Below are 20,513 nucleotides of genomic sequence, written 5' to 3'. Positions count from 1 at the left end.
GTGCACTCATCTGCACACCCAATCACGTGCTTCACTACCAACTCAAGTGTGCATTCCCACACGCGCTCGACCATTCCAGGTGTGCATCCTTTCATTCCAAGTGTACATTCTCTCTCACCTGCCACAACCAACTCGTGCTCCGTGTCACTCTCACGACTCTCACCACCACACTCGGTCGCGCATTCACCCTTACTCTCGACCGCGCACTCTGTAATCATGCACTCCTCTGTTACACACCTTTCTTGTGCATCCTCTTGCGCACACTCTCCCGTTACGCCCTCCGTAACACTCACCACAGGTGTGCACTCTTCCGTTACATCCCCTGGAACACTCCCCATCACGCGCTTCAAGGTGCCCCCCCGCACCCGTGCCACGACCAACTCTCTCGACAGCACACTCACTCCTCGGCGTGCACTTTTTCCTCACACACCCCTCTGTTCCACACCTTTCTCGCGCACCCTCTTGCGCACTCTCGCCCGGTACATACTCCGTACCACTCATGGGGGTGCATTCTTGCACACACCCGATCACCGCCGCACACCCTGGCTCACAAATACCTTCCGCACTCCCCATAGTCGGACCTCCTTGCACACCTCCTCCTTCCACACACTCCGGACCAGTCATACACCTCACCATTGGTCTCTCACGAACGCCCGGGTCCAGACCAGCACCCAAGCTGACTGAATCTCCCCTCACACCATATACATTTCCGAGTATATCGCCACTCACCTCGGCACCTCGTCTTCGCTCCTCCTCCGCCACCTGCAAACTCTTTATTTGGTCAGTAAGCACATCATCACGATTTGAGCACAGACCTTGCACCAATTCCATCACCTCCTTTATCTCTCTCTAAGTTTCCCTCCGTCTCTTCTTAATTTCACTCACCCCCTCTTCCACTTCCTCTCATTTTTGCTTTACCTCTTTTATTTCCCGGTGCGCCCCCTCAATTTCTGCCTCTAATGCCACCTTGGTCGTTTCTATGTGCGTCCTTACTTCCCGTTCTTTCGTCTCCATTGCCTCTGTCACCTCGTCCAACCTCTTTGTCAACCCCTCATGTACCATCTGACATTCCCTCTTTGTCACTATAAGTTCTTTTTTTATCTCCTTCTGTGTCGCCTTTAACCCCCCGACTATCGCCGTATTCTTCTCCACCTGCTCCCCCAATTCCTTTTGTCCCACCGTCAGCTGCTCTACTCCCCTCGTCAGATCCTCTATGCCCCCCTGTAACCTAGCCGTACTACTTCTCACCTCTTTCTCCATACGCTCCTCACCCCTCTTTACCTCCTCACGTACCCCCGCGACCTCCTCGCCCACACCTCGTCTGATCTCCTCCCCCATTTCTCCCATCGCTTTGGTAGATGCTGCCCTCATCTGTTCCAAATCATTCCTCTGGGCATCCAATTTAGTTTCCAACCCGCTTTTCACCTCCTCTATCTGATTCCCCATCTGTTGAATTTCCCGGGCGGATTGCTCCCCTATTTCCCTCAATTTTCCTTCCATGGTGCTTTCTAACCCCCCTAACCCATTCTTCACCCCTTCCATCTGGTTCTCCTGGGCAGCCATTCTGTTTTCCAACCCCGTTAACCCCTCCTTCATTTCCCCGATTTGGTTACCCACGTCCTCCAGTTGGCCCCCCAATTTACCTTCTAGCCCTTCCAACCTGTTGTCTAACCCCTCAAATTTGGCTTCTAGCCCCCCGATTTGATTGCCCAACCGTTCACTGGTACCCCTCGCTTCGTCCCTCATTCTGCTTTCCATTCCCTCCATTTGGCTTCCCATTTCTTTACCCGACTTAACCATAAGGGCCTTTATTTGTTCCATAAATAGGCCCCAGTCCATTGGCAGCGCTGCTGCGGTCACGGGCGCGGTGACATTTGGTGCCGCTGCAACCTCGTGCGCGAGGGCGCCATCTTGTGCACCTGATACCCCCGCAACCACATCCTCATTGCTCTCCTCTCTCTCCCCCATATACATTTCCCTGGGGTCCTGGGTCGCTTCTACCCCTTCTATCTCCCCCACCGGCACCCGATCGCCTTGATATCTCCCCCATGGCACGATTTTAAAATTTAGGATATAAAATAAAATTTTGGCCACTCATAATTTCGAGTGCGTTAAGCGCACTTCAGGTCCAAATCTCGCTCCCGACACCAATTGTTACGGCCAATAGTACAATTGGTGTCCAAAATCTGGGCTAAATAAATTTCGTCCCAGGTTCCAGATCCCAACGCCTGACTACCAATTGTTGCGGAAACGGAGTATGGCTCTTCCCCTTAGCAAGAGGGGGGTTAATCCCCCTTTTATTTTCACTGGCCGTCTCCGCTCCTGAAGCTGCCCAGCTCCCTCCACGGGGCAGGTGAGCAACCTCGTTCGAGACCGCGGACAAGATGTTATTTGCCGAGCGGTTTAGCAGCCTGCGGCTCGAACCATTAACAAAAACTAGACCCGATCCTATTCGTTGGCCAAATCGTGCCACAGGTGTTCAATGATGGAAACCTCTAAGACGACCGGATGAGCATGAAGAAGAAGATGAAGGTAGGAAATAACAGGATTTATTACTAATTATGTACAAGTCAAAGAAACCAAGGAAGAAGGAAAGATACGAAAATAATGACAGAAGGAGAAGACAGTGCAATACTAGCTTATCTATTCAGGCTTACTTATACCCCAGGGACAAGACAAACAAAACAAACTCACGTTCACAAAAGGATGGAATGGGTGGAGGGATGAGAAGGTTCAGGTCCGTGCAAACGGCAGGGCTGTAGGTGACAGCTCCGACTCCTCGCACTCTGGTTCACAGAACGGGCGACAGGGAGATCCGAAGACCGCGGCACGTCGAGGTTCGCGTGCCCGCACTGGTTGTTCTTCAGAGTGCTAGTTGGTATCGCGAGCAGGGCGTGCCGATTCTCATTCGCTTTCCTCTCCAGAACTCACTCTCTCCTCCTCAACTGAACTCTCTCAACTGGGCTCCGGTGGACTGCTCACTCATCTGCTTGTGGGGGCTTCCTCGGTCATCTGCTCCAACTGGACTGAGGTGGGGGCTCCGCGTGACGGGTTATATAACCACGCCCATGGAACTTTCGCGAACCTCCTCGAACGCTCTCTCTCCGCCCTCTCAGGCCAAACCCCTCATCCCTGGTTGGCTGATCGGGGGCTGGCTCACTCCTCCTTCTCATGACGAGGTGGAGACATGCCTTTCTTCTCCGAGCTGACCGCGTGCGTAATGGAGGTTGGGGTGAAGAAAACCGCCCAATGCACTGGCACTTCGAAGAGATGATTGGGGGAAACTTGAAAAGGGAACTATCTTATGTCATTTGGTGCAATGCAGAGTCAACTAGTGGGAAACAGAGCCTTAAGCTAATACACATAATAAGGAAATAACTATTTAGAAGGGCATATGATTTTCTACGTGCATGCGATGGATTAACTAAGGGGACGACCTTTGACCTTTACACACAAAACAGAGGTATTTACAAGAATCATTACATTTACACAGGGTGATATTTACAAACAAAGGATTCTCAAATCCGCAACAATATATATATATATATATATATATATGTATGTATATATATATATATATATATATATATATATATATATTGTTGCGGATATGGGATTTGGCCTCCATCCATATCCGCTTGTAAATATTCCCCTATTTCCCCAATACTTCCCAACTATCCCCAATCCCCCATTCCCTAGTCCCATTTTCTGTAAACAACACTCTGTAGAACCGACCTTCCCCTATTTCCTCCCTTAAATGTCGTGCCCAGGTTCACCGCATCTCACGTAGACAACTTTCGGACATCTTGCTAGTTATTCTTAGTCTATGTCAGTTAAGGACAGGTTTCCATTAATTCTGACTCTTCGTTGCACCAGAATGTGATTGTATGGCACCATTAGTAAGTTTAGGACCTCCCAATACCTCCCCGCATCTCTTCCTCATGGAACAACAACACCAACAACAACAACAGCGGCGGCGGCGGTGCGGGGAGTGCGCGTCCTCACTCCGGCTTGGTTAGCCGCCATTGAACATGTGTTCCGACGGGGTTACCACGCAGGGGCTCGCTGTCAGCTCCTCGTCAAGGGCGGAGCCCGGTAACCCCCCCGCACCCAATAGGAGCGGCGGAGCTAACGAGCCGAGGGCGTGTCACTCCCCGCTGGGCATGCGCAGAAAGGGGGAGGTGACGTCAGATGCGCCCACACCACGGAGAGAGAAGACGCCACCAAGCGAGCGCTGCGATACCTCCCCGCATCTCTGGACTGGACCGAGCTGTATCCTGTCCCTGAGCCAAGGTGCACCTTGAGCCATCGAATGCCTGCCCTTCCTTGCCATCAATCCCTGTGTAAGTCAGTCTTGTCCCGTTTGTCTGTGGTCTGTCGGGGATAAGATAAGACTGTGTCTAAGTGCCCATCTTTCTGTGCTTTACCTCTGACCGTGTAATCTACCCGTTTCTGCATCACCAATATTATATCCTCCTCCGGAGGTCTTGAGAACTGTACCCCTTGTGTCGTGTCATTTAACCCAGCCGTTGTGTCCTTTCCATCATTGATTTAGTATAGCGCGACTTAGTCAACGTTCGAGTGGAATCGGGTAAACTGTGCGAACACGGCGGCCATTCCGCTCGGCCCATCATAACATCTTAATAAGTCGTGTCCGTAACATTTGGTTGTCAGGAGTTGGATTCGGACCTGGGACTAAATTTGTTAGGCCCAAATTTTGGAACACCAATTGTGTTATTAAGTAACAATTGGTGTCGAGGAGTGAGATCGGTCCCGTAGCGCGCTTCACGCGCTCGAAATTGTTAACGGCGAAATTTGATTTTGTTTTACAAAAATAAAAACCCGAATTTTGAAAGTCGCGCTATGGCAGATCAAGACGGCTGGGTTCCGGTAGAGGAGAGTGAGGCAGGTTCGATCCAGGACCAAATTGAGGGACAAGAGGAGAGCGAAGCAGTGAGGGTGGCAGGTTCGCAAAATGGTGCCTCGCACATGGCTCCGGCGGCCGCACCCGCTGCACAAGTGGGAGGGATGGCCCAAATGCAGGCCCTCATGGAGCAATTTATGGTACAAATGCGGACGTCCCTCAACCTGCAGAGTGAGCAAATGAGGGCTCAGAGTGAGCAAATGGGGGTAATGGGGAACCGGATGGATGCTCAGGGTGAGCGATTGGAGGGCCAAATGGGGGTAATGAGGGACGAAGCGAGGGGTACCGGTGAGGGGTTAGACAATAATTTTAAGGGATTAGACAAGAAATTTGAGGGGTTAGACAACGGGATAAAAGAGGTGAAAAATGGGTTAATGGGGGTAGAAAACAGAATGGCCGCTCAAGAGAATCAAATGGAAGGGATGCAAAAGGGGTTAGAGGGGTTAGAAAACAGTATGGAAGGCAAATTGAGGGACATGAGGGACCAAGCGGAAAGGGAAGTTAAAAAAATGGGGCAGCAGATAGAGGGGGTCAGAATGGGGGTAGAAACTAAATTGGATGCTCACAGGGAGGAAATGGAGCAGATGAGGGTGGCATCTGGGCAGGAGATGCAAGTGATGGGAGAAGAGATCAGAAGAGGTGTGAGTGAGGAGGTCGGAGGAGTGCGCGAGGAGGTGAGGCACTGTGAGGAGCGCATGGAGAAGGAGGTGAGAAAGGGGACTGTAAAGTTACAAGGGGGGCATAGAGGACCTGACGCAGGAGGTGGAACAGCTGACGGTGGGACAGACTGAGTTAGTGGAGCAGGTACAAAGGAACACTGCGGTACTAGGAGGGTTAAAAGTGACACAGAAAGAACTAAAAGACGACTTGATAGCGACGAAGAGGCAATGTCAGATGGTACGTGAGGGACTGACAACGAGGTTGGACGAGGTGACAGAGGTAATGGAGACGAAGGACCGGCAGGTGAGGACGCACATGGAAACGGTCAAGGTAGCCTTAGAGGACGAGCTTGAGGAGACGTACCGGGAAATAAAAGAGGTGAAGCAGAAATTAGAAGAAGTGGAAGAAGGGGTGAGCGAAATTAAGAAGCGACGGAGAGGGGATAAGAAAGAGATAAAAGAGGAAGTAAAAGAATTGGTCCAAAGTCTGTGTTCGGATCGTGATGATGTGCTCATTAACCGGATGAGGGATTCGCAGGTGATGGAGGAGAAGCGAAGAGGAAGAGGACCCGGTGTAAGTGGTGACCAATATGGTCGTGCGTATGATCCGCCAGGTGATTTAATGAGCTTGGGGGTCGAGATGGACCCGGGTGTTCGTGAGAGGCCGTTGGTGAAGTGTGCGACAGGTCTGGTGTGCGAAAAAAGAGGTGTGCGAGAATGTCCGACCATGGGGTGTGTGAGGAAAGAGTGCACGCCGAGGAGTGAGTGTGCCGTCAAGAGTGAGTTGGTCGAAGCGCGTGTGCGAGGGGGTACATGGAAGCGCGGTGTGGTAAGTGTTACAGAGGATGTAACGGGAGAGGGTGTGCGAGAAAGGTGTGTGACGGACAGGTGCATGGGGAAAGAGTGCGCTGTCGAAAGTAAGGAAGAGTGTACACCTGTGGTGAGTGTTACAGAGGGTGTAACGGGAGAGTGTGCGCGAGAAAGGTGTGTAACGGACGGGTGCATGAGGAAAGAGTGCGCTGTCAAGAGTGGAGGTGAGAGTAGTACGAGTGGCACGGAGCGTGAGTTGGTTGTGACAGGTGAGCGAGGATGTACACCTGGAATGGAAGGATGCACACCTGGAATGGTAGAGCGTGAGTGGGAATGCACGCTGGAATTGGTAGTGAGGCACGTGGTTGGGTGTGCGAGTGAGAGCACACCTGTGATTGTCACAGAGGAGGTGACCGAGGAGGGGGCGCGAAGAGGTGTGTTGGTGAGGTGTGCGAGCGACGAATGTGTGCCAAGGTGTTCGGTGGTCAGGTGTGTGACCAAGTCTGTGAGCGGAATGAGTGTACCTGGGTGTGTAAGGAAAGGTACAAGGAGCATGGGAACAGCTGGAGGTATGAGCAAGAAAGGGGTAGCGTATGCATGTAAGCATGCAGGTGAAGCATCAACGGTAACCGGGTTAGAGGTTAGAACGACTTATAGCCGAATCGGGCCCTCGGTGCGCGTCGGGCAGCTTCGCGTGCCGCGAGAACCAGCGGGGATCCGAGCCACGGCGGGTTCGAAAGGACCGCCGTGCGCGATCCACGCTGGGCCTCGCGTGGAACGGCCGCGTCCGGGCTCCACTAGGCGGAGCGGGCAGCCCGATAGGAAGGGTCGTCATGGCGACCACTTTCTATTGAGCCGTGCCGGCAGGTCGAGATCGGGACATTGGATGGCTCCACGCCGAGGTGGTGCGTGGGATCTCGGCCCGGGTAAGCCCCCGTCCCTGCCCCGAATGCGGGACGTATCCAGCCGCTGGCACAAAACAACCCGCATTCATTGCTCGGCTGTACGAAGCCGAGCTTGAGAAGGGAATTGGCGCACCGAGAGGATGTAATAAGTAGACGGGTGATGAGGTTAGTGTTTTGGACCCAAAATTAAAAAAAAAAAAATTTGATGATTGGCAAAGGATGGGCAGTAATGATTGGCAGATGATGGGTAGTGATTGGCAAATTTTTGATTTGTTGAAATTTGATGTGCAAAATTGGTAGTGAGCGATGTGCCCGGTGGGTAAGGGTGGCATCCCTGCCACCCTTCCCATGACGTGGGGCAAATGCGCTATAGCTTATGGGGTTGATGGCAGTGAAAACTAGCCCGGGTGGGTTAGGTTATATTGATAGGGATCTAGCGAAGATGACATTAGGTAACGTTAAGGTTAGTTAGTGACTGATACCTGTAGTGGGGACGCAGGTAGATTAGAGTGGATGATAATGACGAGGGAGCGCAATAGTTTAAAGGGACGACTGGGAAGCGCAAGTTTCAGAGGGGAGTAGTTAGATGAGATGATGCTGTGTGAGAACTGGACAGGTGTGTGGAGCAGTGAGTGTTGTGGATCAGCGCGAATGCGCTTGGGGAGAGAAGGGTGCAGGTGGCACCAGGTGTGAGAGCACAGGTGTGCAAGTACAGGTGTGTGGAATATATGGAGCAGAGAATGAGTGGTGTGGAGAGAGTTGGAGTAAGTGGTACGGAGTGGTGTGCATGGTGCGAAGGTGTGGATGGGGGAAGAGTGGACCCCTTTCACGAGTACCCGGGGCGGGTAGTGTAAGTGTTAGGTAGAGGGTATAGGTAAATTGTGGTTGGATATTGGCATTTGTGGTGCGGTTGCAGAATGGTATTGTGGATGGGTGCATTAGTGTGTGGAAATGGCTGGGCGTGTAGCCTGTTAGTGTGTGTAGTTGGTTTGGGCACTCCACCACTGTGAGGATGTCGGCCAGGTGAGGCCGCAGGTGGGCTCTGGGAGCCGGTAGAGTTGTGGATGGGGCCCGAGGATCCGGAGGACGGACCCGGGTAGCCCAGTGCCAGAGAGGGCACCGAGTGGGGAGAGCGCCAGAGGGCCTTCCCCAGGTAGATAGGTTAGGGTAAGGAGCAGGTAAGCTCGGGTGGCAACTACAGTGGTGGAGGTGTGCAGGTGGGTAGACCTGCTGGGAGAGCTACACGTCACAGCCCAGAAAATGTGCGAGGGCACCGGGAGATGAATCGGGGGAGTGAGACCCCAAATTGAGAAGCACCACAGTTTGGGCAATGGGAATTGGTTTTTAGAACCCATAGTGTAAGTTGGCCAATGGATTGGCAGGGAAAGACCCCAGGTAATGTAAAGTTGTTAAAGTCATTTAGGAAATAGTTAGGATTGATGAACCTGTCGCACCATACGCAGCCACTTACCTGAGGTGATGATGATGACTCCACACCTGTGTTTTCTTTGTTCTGTGTGCAGGAAATGAGAATTGCTGTGTGGATTTGTGAGACGCATCACGACGTGGATGAGACATTGGGGTGATTCCATCTCTCCCTCCTTAGGAGGGACTGATGATGAATTGGTGATGGCAAATTTTGATGAGAGTTGGAAATGGCAAATTTGATTGGTTAGGAGGGAGAGAAGACGAATTTGGTTTATGGGAGGAACGGGGAAGACAGTAGGGACGTTTGTTGATTTGTAAAGTAGATGTTTATGGGTAGTGTTGTGTTTTGTGGATACAGTAAGGGCTAAGGTAGGGGCAATGTAGGTTACCTGGTGGGGGGGGGGGGGCGTACGGTAGGAACGTACCTGTCTCACCTGGTTCCCATGTGCCCCCAGTGTGCATTACCTTACATTGCGTGCACTTTTGCGCCCTTACCACCTTACTCACTTGCTCTATTTTTGTCTCCCACCTCCGAGGATCTGGCTTTGGGGCAGAGAGAGAGGAGAGAGAGGTGCTGGCTCTGCAGTTGTGGGCCTGTACTTTCGCTGCTTGCTGCCTGGATCGATACACCATATGGACCGCAATTTTTGTGGCCGCCCACCATGGACCGCAGTTCTTTTGCGGGCAAGCACCACCCGTTGATGGACCTATGGGTCAACGTGGCACCTATGCCATACAGGTGAACCATTTATAGTTGGCCCCCTGAAGGCCACAATTTAGAAATGGACGCGGTTGGCGCCTTTCTTTATTTCTAGGGAAGCCAGAACACCAAGTGGGCTCGAAGGCAAGACCAGCGGCAGAACATCGGCCGGCTGCGACACCACCGGTGATTAATGAACACTTTATTGGTGCACCGGATGGTGCTGACTGTATGAATAAGGGTGGTGCTTTTGGTGCTTGGATGGGGTGCTCTGCACATTATTAAAGGCTGTAAGGCCACAGGGCACTCGTGGGTTGGTGTATCGATGCTGGCATGCGTGCTCTCTCTATGCATAACATCTGCATGTGTTCCTCCAAAAACAGGTCCTGGATCGTAGTGTAAATATCAGTGTAGTCTTGTGTAAATAATGCTCCCTACCGGCTGTATGTTTAGTTTGAGGATTCTTTCCGCGATTCGGTTATCCTGTGGGTGTGTTTCTGTGAGGAGAAGGGTGCAATGTCGCAGGGGGACATATTTACTCATTTGTGAACATCTGTAAAACTGTCGCACTCAGGGTTGAGTTAATAGTAGAGGGAACTACATCTGAGTGCCACACTAAAGTAGGTAAAAATTTATCGGGTCGGGACGCCCCGAGGTAGAGAAGGGTGCAATGTTGCGGATATGGGATTTGGCCTCCATCCATATCCGCTTGTAAATATTCCCCTATTTCCCCAATACTTCCCAACTATCCCCAATCCCCCATTCCCTCGTCCCATTTTCTGTAAACAACACTCTGTAGAACTGACCTTCCCCTATTTCCCCCCTTAAATGTCGTGCCCAGGTTCACCGCATCTCACGTAGACAACTTTCGGACATCTTGCTAGTTATTCTTAGTCTATGTCAGTTAAGGACTCATTTCCATTAATTCTGACTCTTCGTTGCACCAGAATGTGATTGTATGGCACCATTAGTAAGTTTAGGACCTCCCAATACCTCCCCGCATCTCTTCCTCATGGAACAACAACACCAACAACAGCGGCGGCGGCGGCGGCGGCGCGGGGAGTGCGCGTCCTCACTCCGGCTTGGTTAGCCGCCATTGAACATGTGTTCCGACGGGGTTACCACGCAGGGGCTCGCTGTCAGCTCCTCGTCAAGGGCGGAGCCCGGTAACCCCCCCGCACCCAATAGGAGCGGCGGACCGATTCCATCTGGGGCGGAGCTAACGAGCCGAGGGCGTGTCACTCCCCGCTGGGCATGCGCAGAAAGGGGGAGGTGACGTCAGATGCGCCCACACCACGGAGAGAGAAGACGCCACCAAGCGAGCGCTGCGATACCTCCCCGCATCTCTGGACTGGACCGAGCTGTATCCTGTCCCTGAGCCAAGGTGCACCTTGAGCCATCGAATGCCTGCCCTTCCTTGCCATCAATCCTGTGTAAGTCAGTCTTGTCCCGTTTGTCTGTGGTCTGTCGGGGATAAGATAAGACTGTGTCTAAGTGCCCATCTTTCTGTGCTTTACCTCTGACCGTGTAATCTACCCGTTTCTGCATCACCAATATTATATCCTCCTCCGGAGGTCTTGAGAACTGTACCCCTTGTGTCGTGTCATTTAACCCAGCCGTTGTGTCCTTTCCATCATTGATTTAGCATAGCGCGACTTAGTCAACGTTCGAGTGGAATCGGGTAAACTGTGCGAACACGGCGGCCATTCCGCTCGGCCCATCATAACATCTTAATAAGTCGTGTCCGTAACAATATATATATATATATATATTTATATATATATATATATATATATATATATATATATATATATATATATATATATATATATATATATATATATATATACAGTGTAAAAAAAAAAAAAAAAAAAAAAAAAAAAAATATATATATATATATATATATATATATTGTTGCGAATATGGAATTTGGCCTCCATATCCGCTTGTAAATATTCCCCTATTTCCCCAATACTCCCCAACTATCCCCAATCCCCCATTCCCTAGTCCCATTGTCTGTAAACAACACTCTGTAGAACCGACCTTTCCCTTTTTCCCCCATTAAATGTCGTGCCCAGGTCCACCGCATCTCACGTAGACAACTTTCGGACATCTTGCTAGTTATTCTTAGTCTATGTCAGTTAAGGACTCGTTTCCATTAATTATGACTCTTCGTTGCACCAGAATGTGATTGTATGGCACCAGTAGTGAGTTTAGGACCTTCCCATACCTCCCCGCATCTCTTCCCCATGAAGAAGCTACAACAACAACAACTACAACAGCAGAGGGGGGCGGCGCGGCGACGGCGCGGGGAGTGTGCGTCCTCACACCGGCTCGGTTAGCCGCCATGACCATGCGCTCCGACGGGGTTACCACGAAGGGGCTGGCTGTCAGCTCCTCGTCAAGGGCGGAGCCTGGTAACCCCCCCCGCACCCAATAAGAAGGGCGGACCGATTCCATCTGGGGCGGAGCTAACGAGCCGAGGGCGTGTCACTCCCCGCCGGATATACGAAGCGACTCACCGGACGTGACGTCAGATGCGCCCCCAGCTTGAGACGACAAGACGCCACCTCGAGCGCTGTGAAACCTCCCGCATCTCTGGACCGGACCGGGTCGATTCTGCCCTGAGCCCAGGTGCACCTGGAGCCATCGCTACCCGCCTTTCCTTGCCATCAATCCCCGTGTGAGTCAGCCTTGTCCCGTTTATCTGTCGTCTGTTGGGGTTAATATAAGTGTGTCTAAGTGCCTGTCTTTCTATGATGTCCCTCTTGTAGTTGTAATCTAACCTTCCGCCTTAATATAATCTCCTCCGGAGGTCTTGAGAACCGTATCCCTGGTGTCGAGTCATTTTAATCACAGCCGTGTGTCTTTTCCTTCATTGACCTAGCGTAGCGCGACTAGTCAACGTTCGAGCAGAATCGGGTAAACTGTGCAGACGTGGTCATACCAAACCGCTCGGTAAACTAACATCCACCACCGCGTCTGTAACAATATATATATATATATAGGATATATTTGTCAAATGATATCTATCATCAGGATGAATCACTATTTGGTAAACATCAGAGGCCATATGGCTAACTTCTTCGAACAAGAACTTCTGATTTAATCGGCTTTAGTTTAAATACCATGAACCACCTCCCCTTCCCACACTCAAATCTTATCTTTGCCTAATGGAAGAGAATAGGACTATTTCACCATGCTGCGAAGAGTGCTCATACACCATGTGTCGCACTTCACCTCATGTATGACAGCACACGCGTGCCCACTGAGTCCACTTCATGCTAATATTTATCTTACTGGGCATGAGGTAACATTCACACCTGTATTTACAATGAAGAAAACCAATAGCAAAATCTCTAAGTGACCATCATCTCTCACATCCAGATACTTGGTATTACTTTTAGAGAGTTTTGGCTTTCTACCTTTACCATTTCTACTACTGACGGCAGTCTCCCGTATCCTCCCCGGAGTCTCAGTGAGGCTCCTGCTAAAACAAGGTGTCTTCACATGGTGAATCCGTCTCCAGGCAAAGATTTTTCTCCATTTGTCTTGCAGTTTTTCAGACCTGGGAGCCAGTCCTGGATCGCACTACATTCGGCAATAGTATGAGACTGCCTGTAAATTGAGGTTTTATGTCGGTGTGTAACATTGATGGGTTCATGGACACCAATCGGTGTAGACCATTAGCAAGTAGGTTCCATATGGTGCATTTCATTTAAATACGATAGTGGTGGCATTCTGATGATATTTGCCTTTATAATTTATTCATCACTTCCATACTTATTTCCAATAATTTTTAGTCTTACAAATGCCTTCAATTCAGAAGGGGTTTACATGTCCAGGGGACTATATCATACTATTTAAAGTCAAACCTGCCTTAGCGGCCACCTTTAAAGAAAGACCACCTGTTAATAGCGGCTACTTAAATTTCTCCTGCAGAGAAAACGTGTACAAGCAAATAACCTGTACAAAACAATTACCTGTCCAATGCAACCCCCCCCCCCCCCCAAAAAGAACAAAACGACCATCCAAATTCCCATCGTAAGCTCAAACCTGTTAGCAACTGTCATTGATTCCACTAGCAGAGAGAGTACCCATCCCACGGACGATCTTTTTCCAAGCGGGCAACACATTTTTCTGCCATCGGATATTTTCTGCCGAGACAACTGCTTTGATTTGGATTTCTTGCTGATTTCCTTTGGTAATATTGCTCTTGTTGATTTCTGTTCAACTTAGGTGGCCTTGGTTTTTGAGGCATCTCAACTTTTCAGAAAAAAAAAACCATCAAACGTCATCCTAGCTAACAATACCCACGACCAACCCACACTCCACTCTTTCCCCCACTCCACCTTCCCCCCACAATCCCCCTTCAACCGTCACCCTAGCTAACAATACCCATGACCACACCACATCCCTCACCCCCACTCCACCATCCCCTAACCATCCCCTAACAATCCCCTGTCAATCGTCACCCTAGTTAACAATACCCACGACCACCCCACACGCCCACCACCCCCCCCCCCTTCATCATCCCCAATCGGTATCGGAATCACCCCCTCCCCCCCCCCCCCCTTTAAGGATCTTTGTTTTTTTTTTAGGGTCTTTTCAGTTTTTGGGGTCTTTAAGGGTCTTCATGGTATTTTGGTTCTGTTTGGTCTTCAGGGTCTTTCTCTTGGGTTTTCGGGGTCTTTATCAGTCTTCGGGATAATTAAGGGTCTTTGGAATATTTTCGGTCTTTGGGGTCTTTAAGGTCTTTGGGGTATTTTGGGTCTTTGGGGTCCATTGGGTCTTTTAGATCTTCAGGGTCTTTGGGGTCTTTTGGTTCCTTTGAGTCCTTGGGGTATTTTGGGTCCTTGGAGTCTTTTGGGTGTTCATGGTTTTTTGGATCCTCAGGGTCTTCTCGGTCTTTTTGGGTCATCAGGAGGTTGGGAGGGAGGTCTTTTGGGTCTTCTGGGTACTTTAGGTTAAGTATTCCAGGTTACAATTGTGGGAGGCGTCAAGGCAGCTGTCCAATCAATGGGTGAAGAGCGAACATACATACAAACACTTGCTCCATTATATATAAGATGTAAATCGGTAAATCCAGTCACCTTTCCAAGCATAAAACTGTTTTGACACAAAACACACTGACAGATCTCATACAGATCTCTGCGATCGATACCAGAGCCCAGACTGGGTGGTGTAATGGTGAGAGCATCAGCTACATCTGAAAAGTCGGCAGTTTGAACCCTGACCGAGTCATACCAAAAACTTTAATAAATGGTACTTGCTGCTCCCTTGCTTGATGATTCATGGAATCACTAACGGAAAGATCGTTAACTAGAGAATTCATATAAGACGATCCCTCGGGCAGTGTTCGAGTATATACTGTAATTTAAATAAAATAATGATTTTTAAAGGTCTTTTTTTATTACTATTCTGGAAGTTTAGTGCCATTGAAGCAGTCTTATACACCACCTTATTTAACATGTTCAAGTTCTACAAAACTGGAGGTTCTTGGAAGTGATTTGTGTTCGACAGTGTCTAAGTTTATAATTAAATTTAAATAAAATAAAGATTGTAAAAGTCGTATAAATAAATTCCGGAATTTACCATCGTTTTACCGCCGATAACGCAGTGTCTATTTCACCACCACATCTAACACGTTACATTAGGTCTTCGTGCCTGTTGTTTGTGTCCTTTATGATGTCCTTAAAAACGGTAAATTTCCTGTTTGGAATGATTTTCAATTTTGTTTGACTTCCAGACAGACAGAGTAAAAATATTATCTCACTTCTCTGCGCATGTGGGATCGATACGAATTCAGAGGCAAAGTACTGTTAAACTACAGGTTCGGTTTCGATTCATGTTCGGTTCATCGATCATAAAATTGACGTTTGTCGACAGACGGACATTAATCCATTGCTTAACCGCGCTTTTCGCTTCACGTGCTAGGGTAACAACCTGATGCCATTAGAGAGAGTTGAGGTACAAAGTTTTACAATCATCATATCGATCACTCAGACAAGCACGTGCATTTGTAGCAGGATTTGGTATAATTCGATTTTCTGCACCATGTGCAGAGAAAGGTAGGTGTCCAATCATCTCGTGTACCTGTAGTCAGTCTGCCATTGGGCCCACTTACACGTTTGTTTGTACTCTTGCACAGGCATCGCCATGAGGTCGAGGAGCTAAAAGCACGGCAGTGCCTTGAACTGCAGGAACTGTATGTGCATATGGGGCGTGTGCCCCCGAGCCCTCGAACTGTGCAGCAGCAGCATCCCTTGCAACACCTCCAGCCAAACCGCAACAGAAAAGCCATGTGGAGGGTGCAGATTGCCCCACGTAAGAATGTATTACCCAGTCAATGATGCGTTATGAATGAATCATGTACTACTGGCATGGACCTGCATGCTTGACGTACGGTACATTCCCTCCCTACATGGCGTCAATTCAATTTCCGATGATCTCTTTCCTTTGTACTTGGTGTCACACCTGTTACGTAAGCTTTGCTTTTTAAGCTCATTTTTGTCTCACCGATGAAGCCGGAATGATGATAATAATCCTGAACTTGCACACTTCCTTTTGAGCAGTTGTCTTTTGCAATACAAGAAAATCTGGCTCTCTCTCTCCCTCGCTCTTTCTCTCTTTCTTGTGGATTTGGTTTGTTTGAGACTTTCTTCTCTGATGAATCTCTTCAACGATTGGTCAATCCAATTCAATGTTGTAGATGATATCACTGATGTCACTTTATTTTCATGCCCTCCCATTATGTAGTTTCTCAGTATTTTTAATTTTGATATTTTTCTGCATCTGCCTTTTTAGGTTCTGTGTTTCCCTCTTATACAACTAAACTGCACACGCTGTAGTTGTAGCTAAACCTTAAATTGATCACAGCTCTGTTTACAATGCATGCAAATTTGCAGTCCCAAATCAGCAGTCCCAGAAAAAGTTATACAGTCGAACATATGATGTTTCCAACAAATATTGAAAGCCAATCAACATCACTCCCAGCCACAACAAGAGTGCAATGCAACTACTGGGGAAGCCTCTCCGCAGTGGTTGTACTCCCTTCCCTAACGCAAGTCGGGGGGCCGATTTCCCTTTCCCTTTCTTTCTTTCTTTCTCTCTCTCTCTCTCTCTCTCTCTCTCTCTCTCTCTCTCTCTCTCTCTCTCTCTCTCTCTCTCTTCTCTTTCTCTTTCTCTCTCTCACTCTCACTCTCACTCTCACTCTCACACTCACTCACTCACTCACTAAATCTCTAAATCTCTAACTCTCTAACTCGTCATGGCCTTGACTTTGCCAATCCATTGGCCATCTTACTCTATGCGGTTTTAAGAACCGAATTCCCATTGACCAAGCTGTGGTGCTTCATCAATTTGGGGTCTCACTCCCCCGGTTCAACTCCCCGTGCCTTTGCACAATTTCAGGACTGGGTCGTGTGGCTCTCCCAGCAGGTCTACCCACCTGCACACCTCCACCACTGCAGTTGCCTCCGAGCTTACCTGCTCCTTACCTAACCTATCTAACTGGGGAAGGCTGTCCTTGGCGCTTACCCCCTCGGTGCCCTCTCTGGCACTGGGCTACCCGGGTCCGTCCTCCGGATCCTCGGGCCCCATCCACAACTCTAACGGTTCCCAGAGCCCACCTGCGGCCTCACCTGGCCGACACCCTCACAGTGGTGGAGTGCCCATTTAACTACACACACTAACAGGCCACACGCCCAGCCATTTCCACGACACTAATGCACCCATCCAAACACCATTCTTCCACCACGCACCACAGATGCCAATATCCAACCACAATTTACCTACTCCCTCGACCCAACTCTTAAACTACCCTCCCCGGGTATTCGTGATAGGGGTCCACTTTTCCCCCATTCACACCTTCGCACCATCCACTCCACTCCACAGTTTCCACCATACTCACTCCACACCATCCATTCCATACTCCATGTATTCCACACACCTGTTCATTTGCACACCTGTGCAATCGCACCTGGTGCCACCTGCACCCTCCTTCCTCCCAGGCTTCTTCAATCATTCAATACAATGCACAACCACAATTGTTCCTCATGCACTGCTCCATACACTTCCACGCTCAATACAACTCACAATCACCTCACACTTTTCACAATACACTTCCGAATACACTTTCGATTCTCAAACACTGCATCATCTGATCTAACTACTCCCCTCTGAAACTCGCGCTTCCCAGTCGCCCCTTATACTATTGCGCTCCCTCGTCATTATAATCCAACTACCCTACTCTCTACGTCCCCACTACAGGTATAATGTCGCTACTTAAATCTCCAGTTACCTATGGTCAATCTTCTCTAGATCCCTATCATTTTATCCAAACCCTCCCTCGGCGAGCTTACACTGCCAAACCCCATAGCTAGTGCTCATGTGCCCTTTGCCATCCCTCCACATCGGACATCTCTCCCTATCAATTTTGCCCATCCAATTTTCAGCCCATCACTTTGCCAATCAGTTTACCAATCATCAATTTTGCTTTTCAAATTCACTACTGCTATCACCCTCACACGTCCACTCACTTGAGCCTCTCGGTGCGTCAATTCATTCTCAAAGCCCGGCCTCGCGAAGCCGAGCAATGAATGCGGGTGGTTCGTTGCCGGCGGTTGGGTCCGTCCGGCATTCGGTGCAGGGAAGGAGGCTTACTCGGGCCGAGATTCCACGCACCATCTCGGCACGGAACCGTTCGATGCACCAATCTCGGCCGGCCGGACCGCCGCCACCACAAGGGGTCGCCATGCCGACCCTTCCTACCTGTCCTCGAACCGGCCCGCCCGCTCCGCTTAGTGGAGCACGGACGCGACCGTTCAGAGCGAGGCCCGGCATGGATCGCGCACGGCGGTTCTTTCGAATCCGCCGTGGTTACGATCCTCGCTGGTTCCCGCAGCACACAAAGCCCGGCACGAACCGAGGGCTCGCTTCGGCTAAAAGTCGATCTAACCGCTGCTCCGTTTAACGTCGATGCTTCACTTGCATGCTCACACCACGCGTTCCGTTCCTTATTCACACATCCAGGTGTCTCCATACTCTCCGTCATTGCACCTTCTCTTACACACCCCCCAGGTACACTCATTACGCTCACAGACTTCATCACACACCTGACCACTGCACACCTTGGCACACACTCGTCGTTCGCACACCTCATCAACACACCTCTTCGCGCCCACTCCTCGGTCACATCCTCTGTGACGACCACGGGTGTGCACTCATCTGCACACCCAATCACGTGCTTCACTACCAACTCAAGTGTGCATTCCCACACGCGCTTGACCATTCCAGGTGTGCATCCTTTCATTCCAGGTGTACATTCTCTCTCACCTGCCACAACCAACTCGTGCTCCGTGTCACTCTCACGACTCTCACCACCACACTCGGTCGCACATTCACCCTTACTCTCGACCGCGCACTCTGTAATCATGCACTCCTCTGTTACACACCTTTCTTGCGCATCCTCTTGCGCACACTCTCCCGTTACGCCCTCCGTAACACTCACCACAGGTGTGCACTCTTCCGTTACATCCCCTGGAACACTCCCCATCACGCGCTTCAAGGTGCCCCCCCCCCCCCCCGCACCCGTGCCACGACCAACTCTCTCGACAGCACACTCACTCCTCGGCGTGCACTTTTTCCTCACACACCCCTCTGTTCCACACCTTTCTCGCGCACCCTCTTGCGCACTCTCGCCCGGTACATACTCCGTACCACTCATGGGGGTGCATTCTTGCACACACCCGATCACCGCCGCACACCCTGGCTCACAAATACCTTCCGCACTCCCCATAGTCGGACCTCCTTGCACACCTCCTCCTTCCACACACTCCGGACCAGTCATACACCTCACCATTGGTCTCTCACGAACGCCCGGGTCCAGACCAGCACCCAAGCTGACTGAATCTCCCCTCACACCATATACATTTCCGAGTATATCGCCACTCACCTCGGCACCTCGTCTTCGCTCCTCCTCCGCCACCTGCAAACTCTTTATTTGGTCAGTAAGCACATCATCACTATTTGAGCACAGACCTTGCACCAATTCCATCACCTCCTCCTTTATCTCTCTCTTACTTTCCCTCCGTCTCTTCTTAATTTCACTCACCCCCTCTTCCACTTCCTCTCATTTTTGCTTTACCTCTTTTATTTCCCGGTGCGCCCCCTCAATTTCTGCCTCTAATGCCACCTTGGTCGTTTCTATGTGCGTCCTTACTTCCCGTTCTTTCGTCTCCATTGCCTCTGTCACCTCGTCCAACCTCTTTGTCAACCCCTCATGTACCATCTGACATTCCCTCTTTGTCACTATAAGTTCTTTTTTTATCTCCTTCTGTGTCGCCTTTAACCCCCCGACTATCGCCGTATTCTTCTCCACTTGCTCCCCCAATTCCTTTTGTCCCACCGTCAGCTGCTCTACTCCCCTCGTCAGATCCTCTATGCCCCCCTGTAACCTAGCCGTACTACTTCTCACCTCTTTCTCCATACGCTCCTCACCCCTCTTTACCTCCTCGCGTACCCCCGCGACCTCCTCGCCCACACCTCGTCTGATCTCCTCCCCCATTTCTCCCATCGCTTTGGTAGATGCTGCCCTCATCTGTTCCAAATCATTCCTCTGGGCATCCAATTTAGTTTCCAACCCGCTTTTCACCTCCTCTATCTGATTCCCCATCTGTTGAATTTCCCGGGCGGATTGCTCCCCTATTTCCCTCAATTTTCCTTCCATGGTGCTTTCTAACCCCCCTAACCCATTCTTCATCCCTTCCATCTGGTTCTCCTGGGCAGCCATTCTGTTTTCCAACCCCGTTAACCCCTCCTTCATTTCCCCGATTTGGTTACCCACGTCCTCCAGTTGGCCCCCCAATTTACCTTCTAGCCCTTCCAACCTGTTGTCTAACCCCTCAAATTTGGCTTCTAGCCCCCCAATTTGATTGCCCAACCGTTCACTGGTACCCCTCGCTTCGTCCCTCATTCTGCTTTCCATTCCCTCCATTTGGCTTCCCATTTCTTTACCCGACTTAACCATAAGGGCCTTTATTTGTTCCATAAATAGGCCCCAGTCCATTGGCAGCGCTGCTGCGGTC

The 20,513-nt window shown here is 50.1% G+C and overlaps 1 protein-coding gene across 3 annotated transcripts in view; it reads left to right on the top strand.

Moving 5' to 3' along the window:
- LOC137437255 (serine/threonine-protein kinase WNK2-like) overlaps positions 1 to 20,513 on the top strand; it is a 210,637-nt gene that overhangs the window by 161,423 nt on the left and 28,701 nt on the right. For all 3 annotated transcript variants that reach the window (XM_078766685.1, XM_078766684.1, XM_078766683.1), the window contains exon 21: positions 15,578 to 15,753. In XM_078766685.1, coding sequence (XP_078622811.1) covers positions 15,578 to 15,753 — 176 coding nt within the window. The remainder of the gene's footprint in view (positions 1 to 15,577; positions 15,754 to 20,513) is intronic.

The sequence above is a fragment of the Myxine glutinosa genome, chromosome 12, assembly GCF_964187855.1.
Source record: "Myxine glutinosa chromosome 12, kmMyxGlut1.1, whole genome shotgun sequence".
In the NCBI taxonomy this organism is placed as follows: Eukaryota; Metazoa; Chordata; class Myxini; order Myxiniformes; family Myxinidae; genus Myxine; species Myxine glutinosa.
The sequence above is the reverse complement of the archived record's forward strand: the minus strand, read 5'-3'. Positions and strand labels throughout refer to the sequence as shown.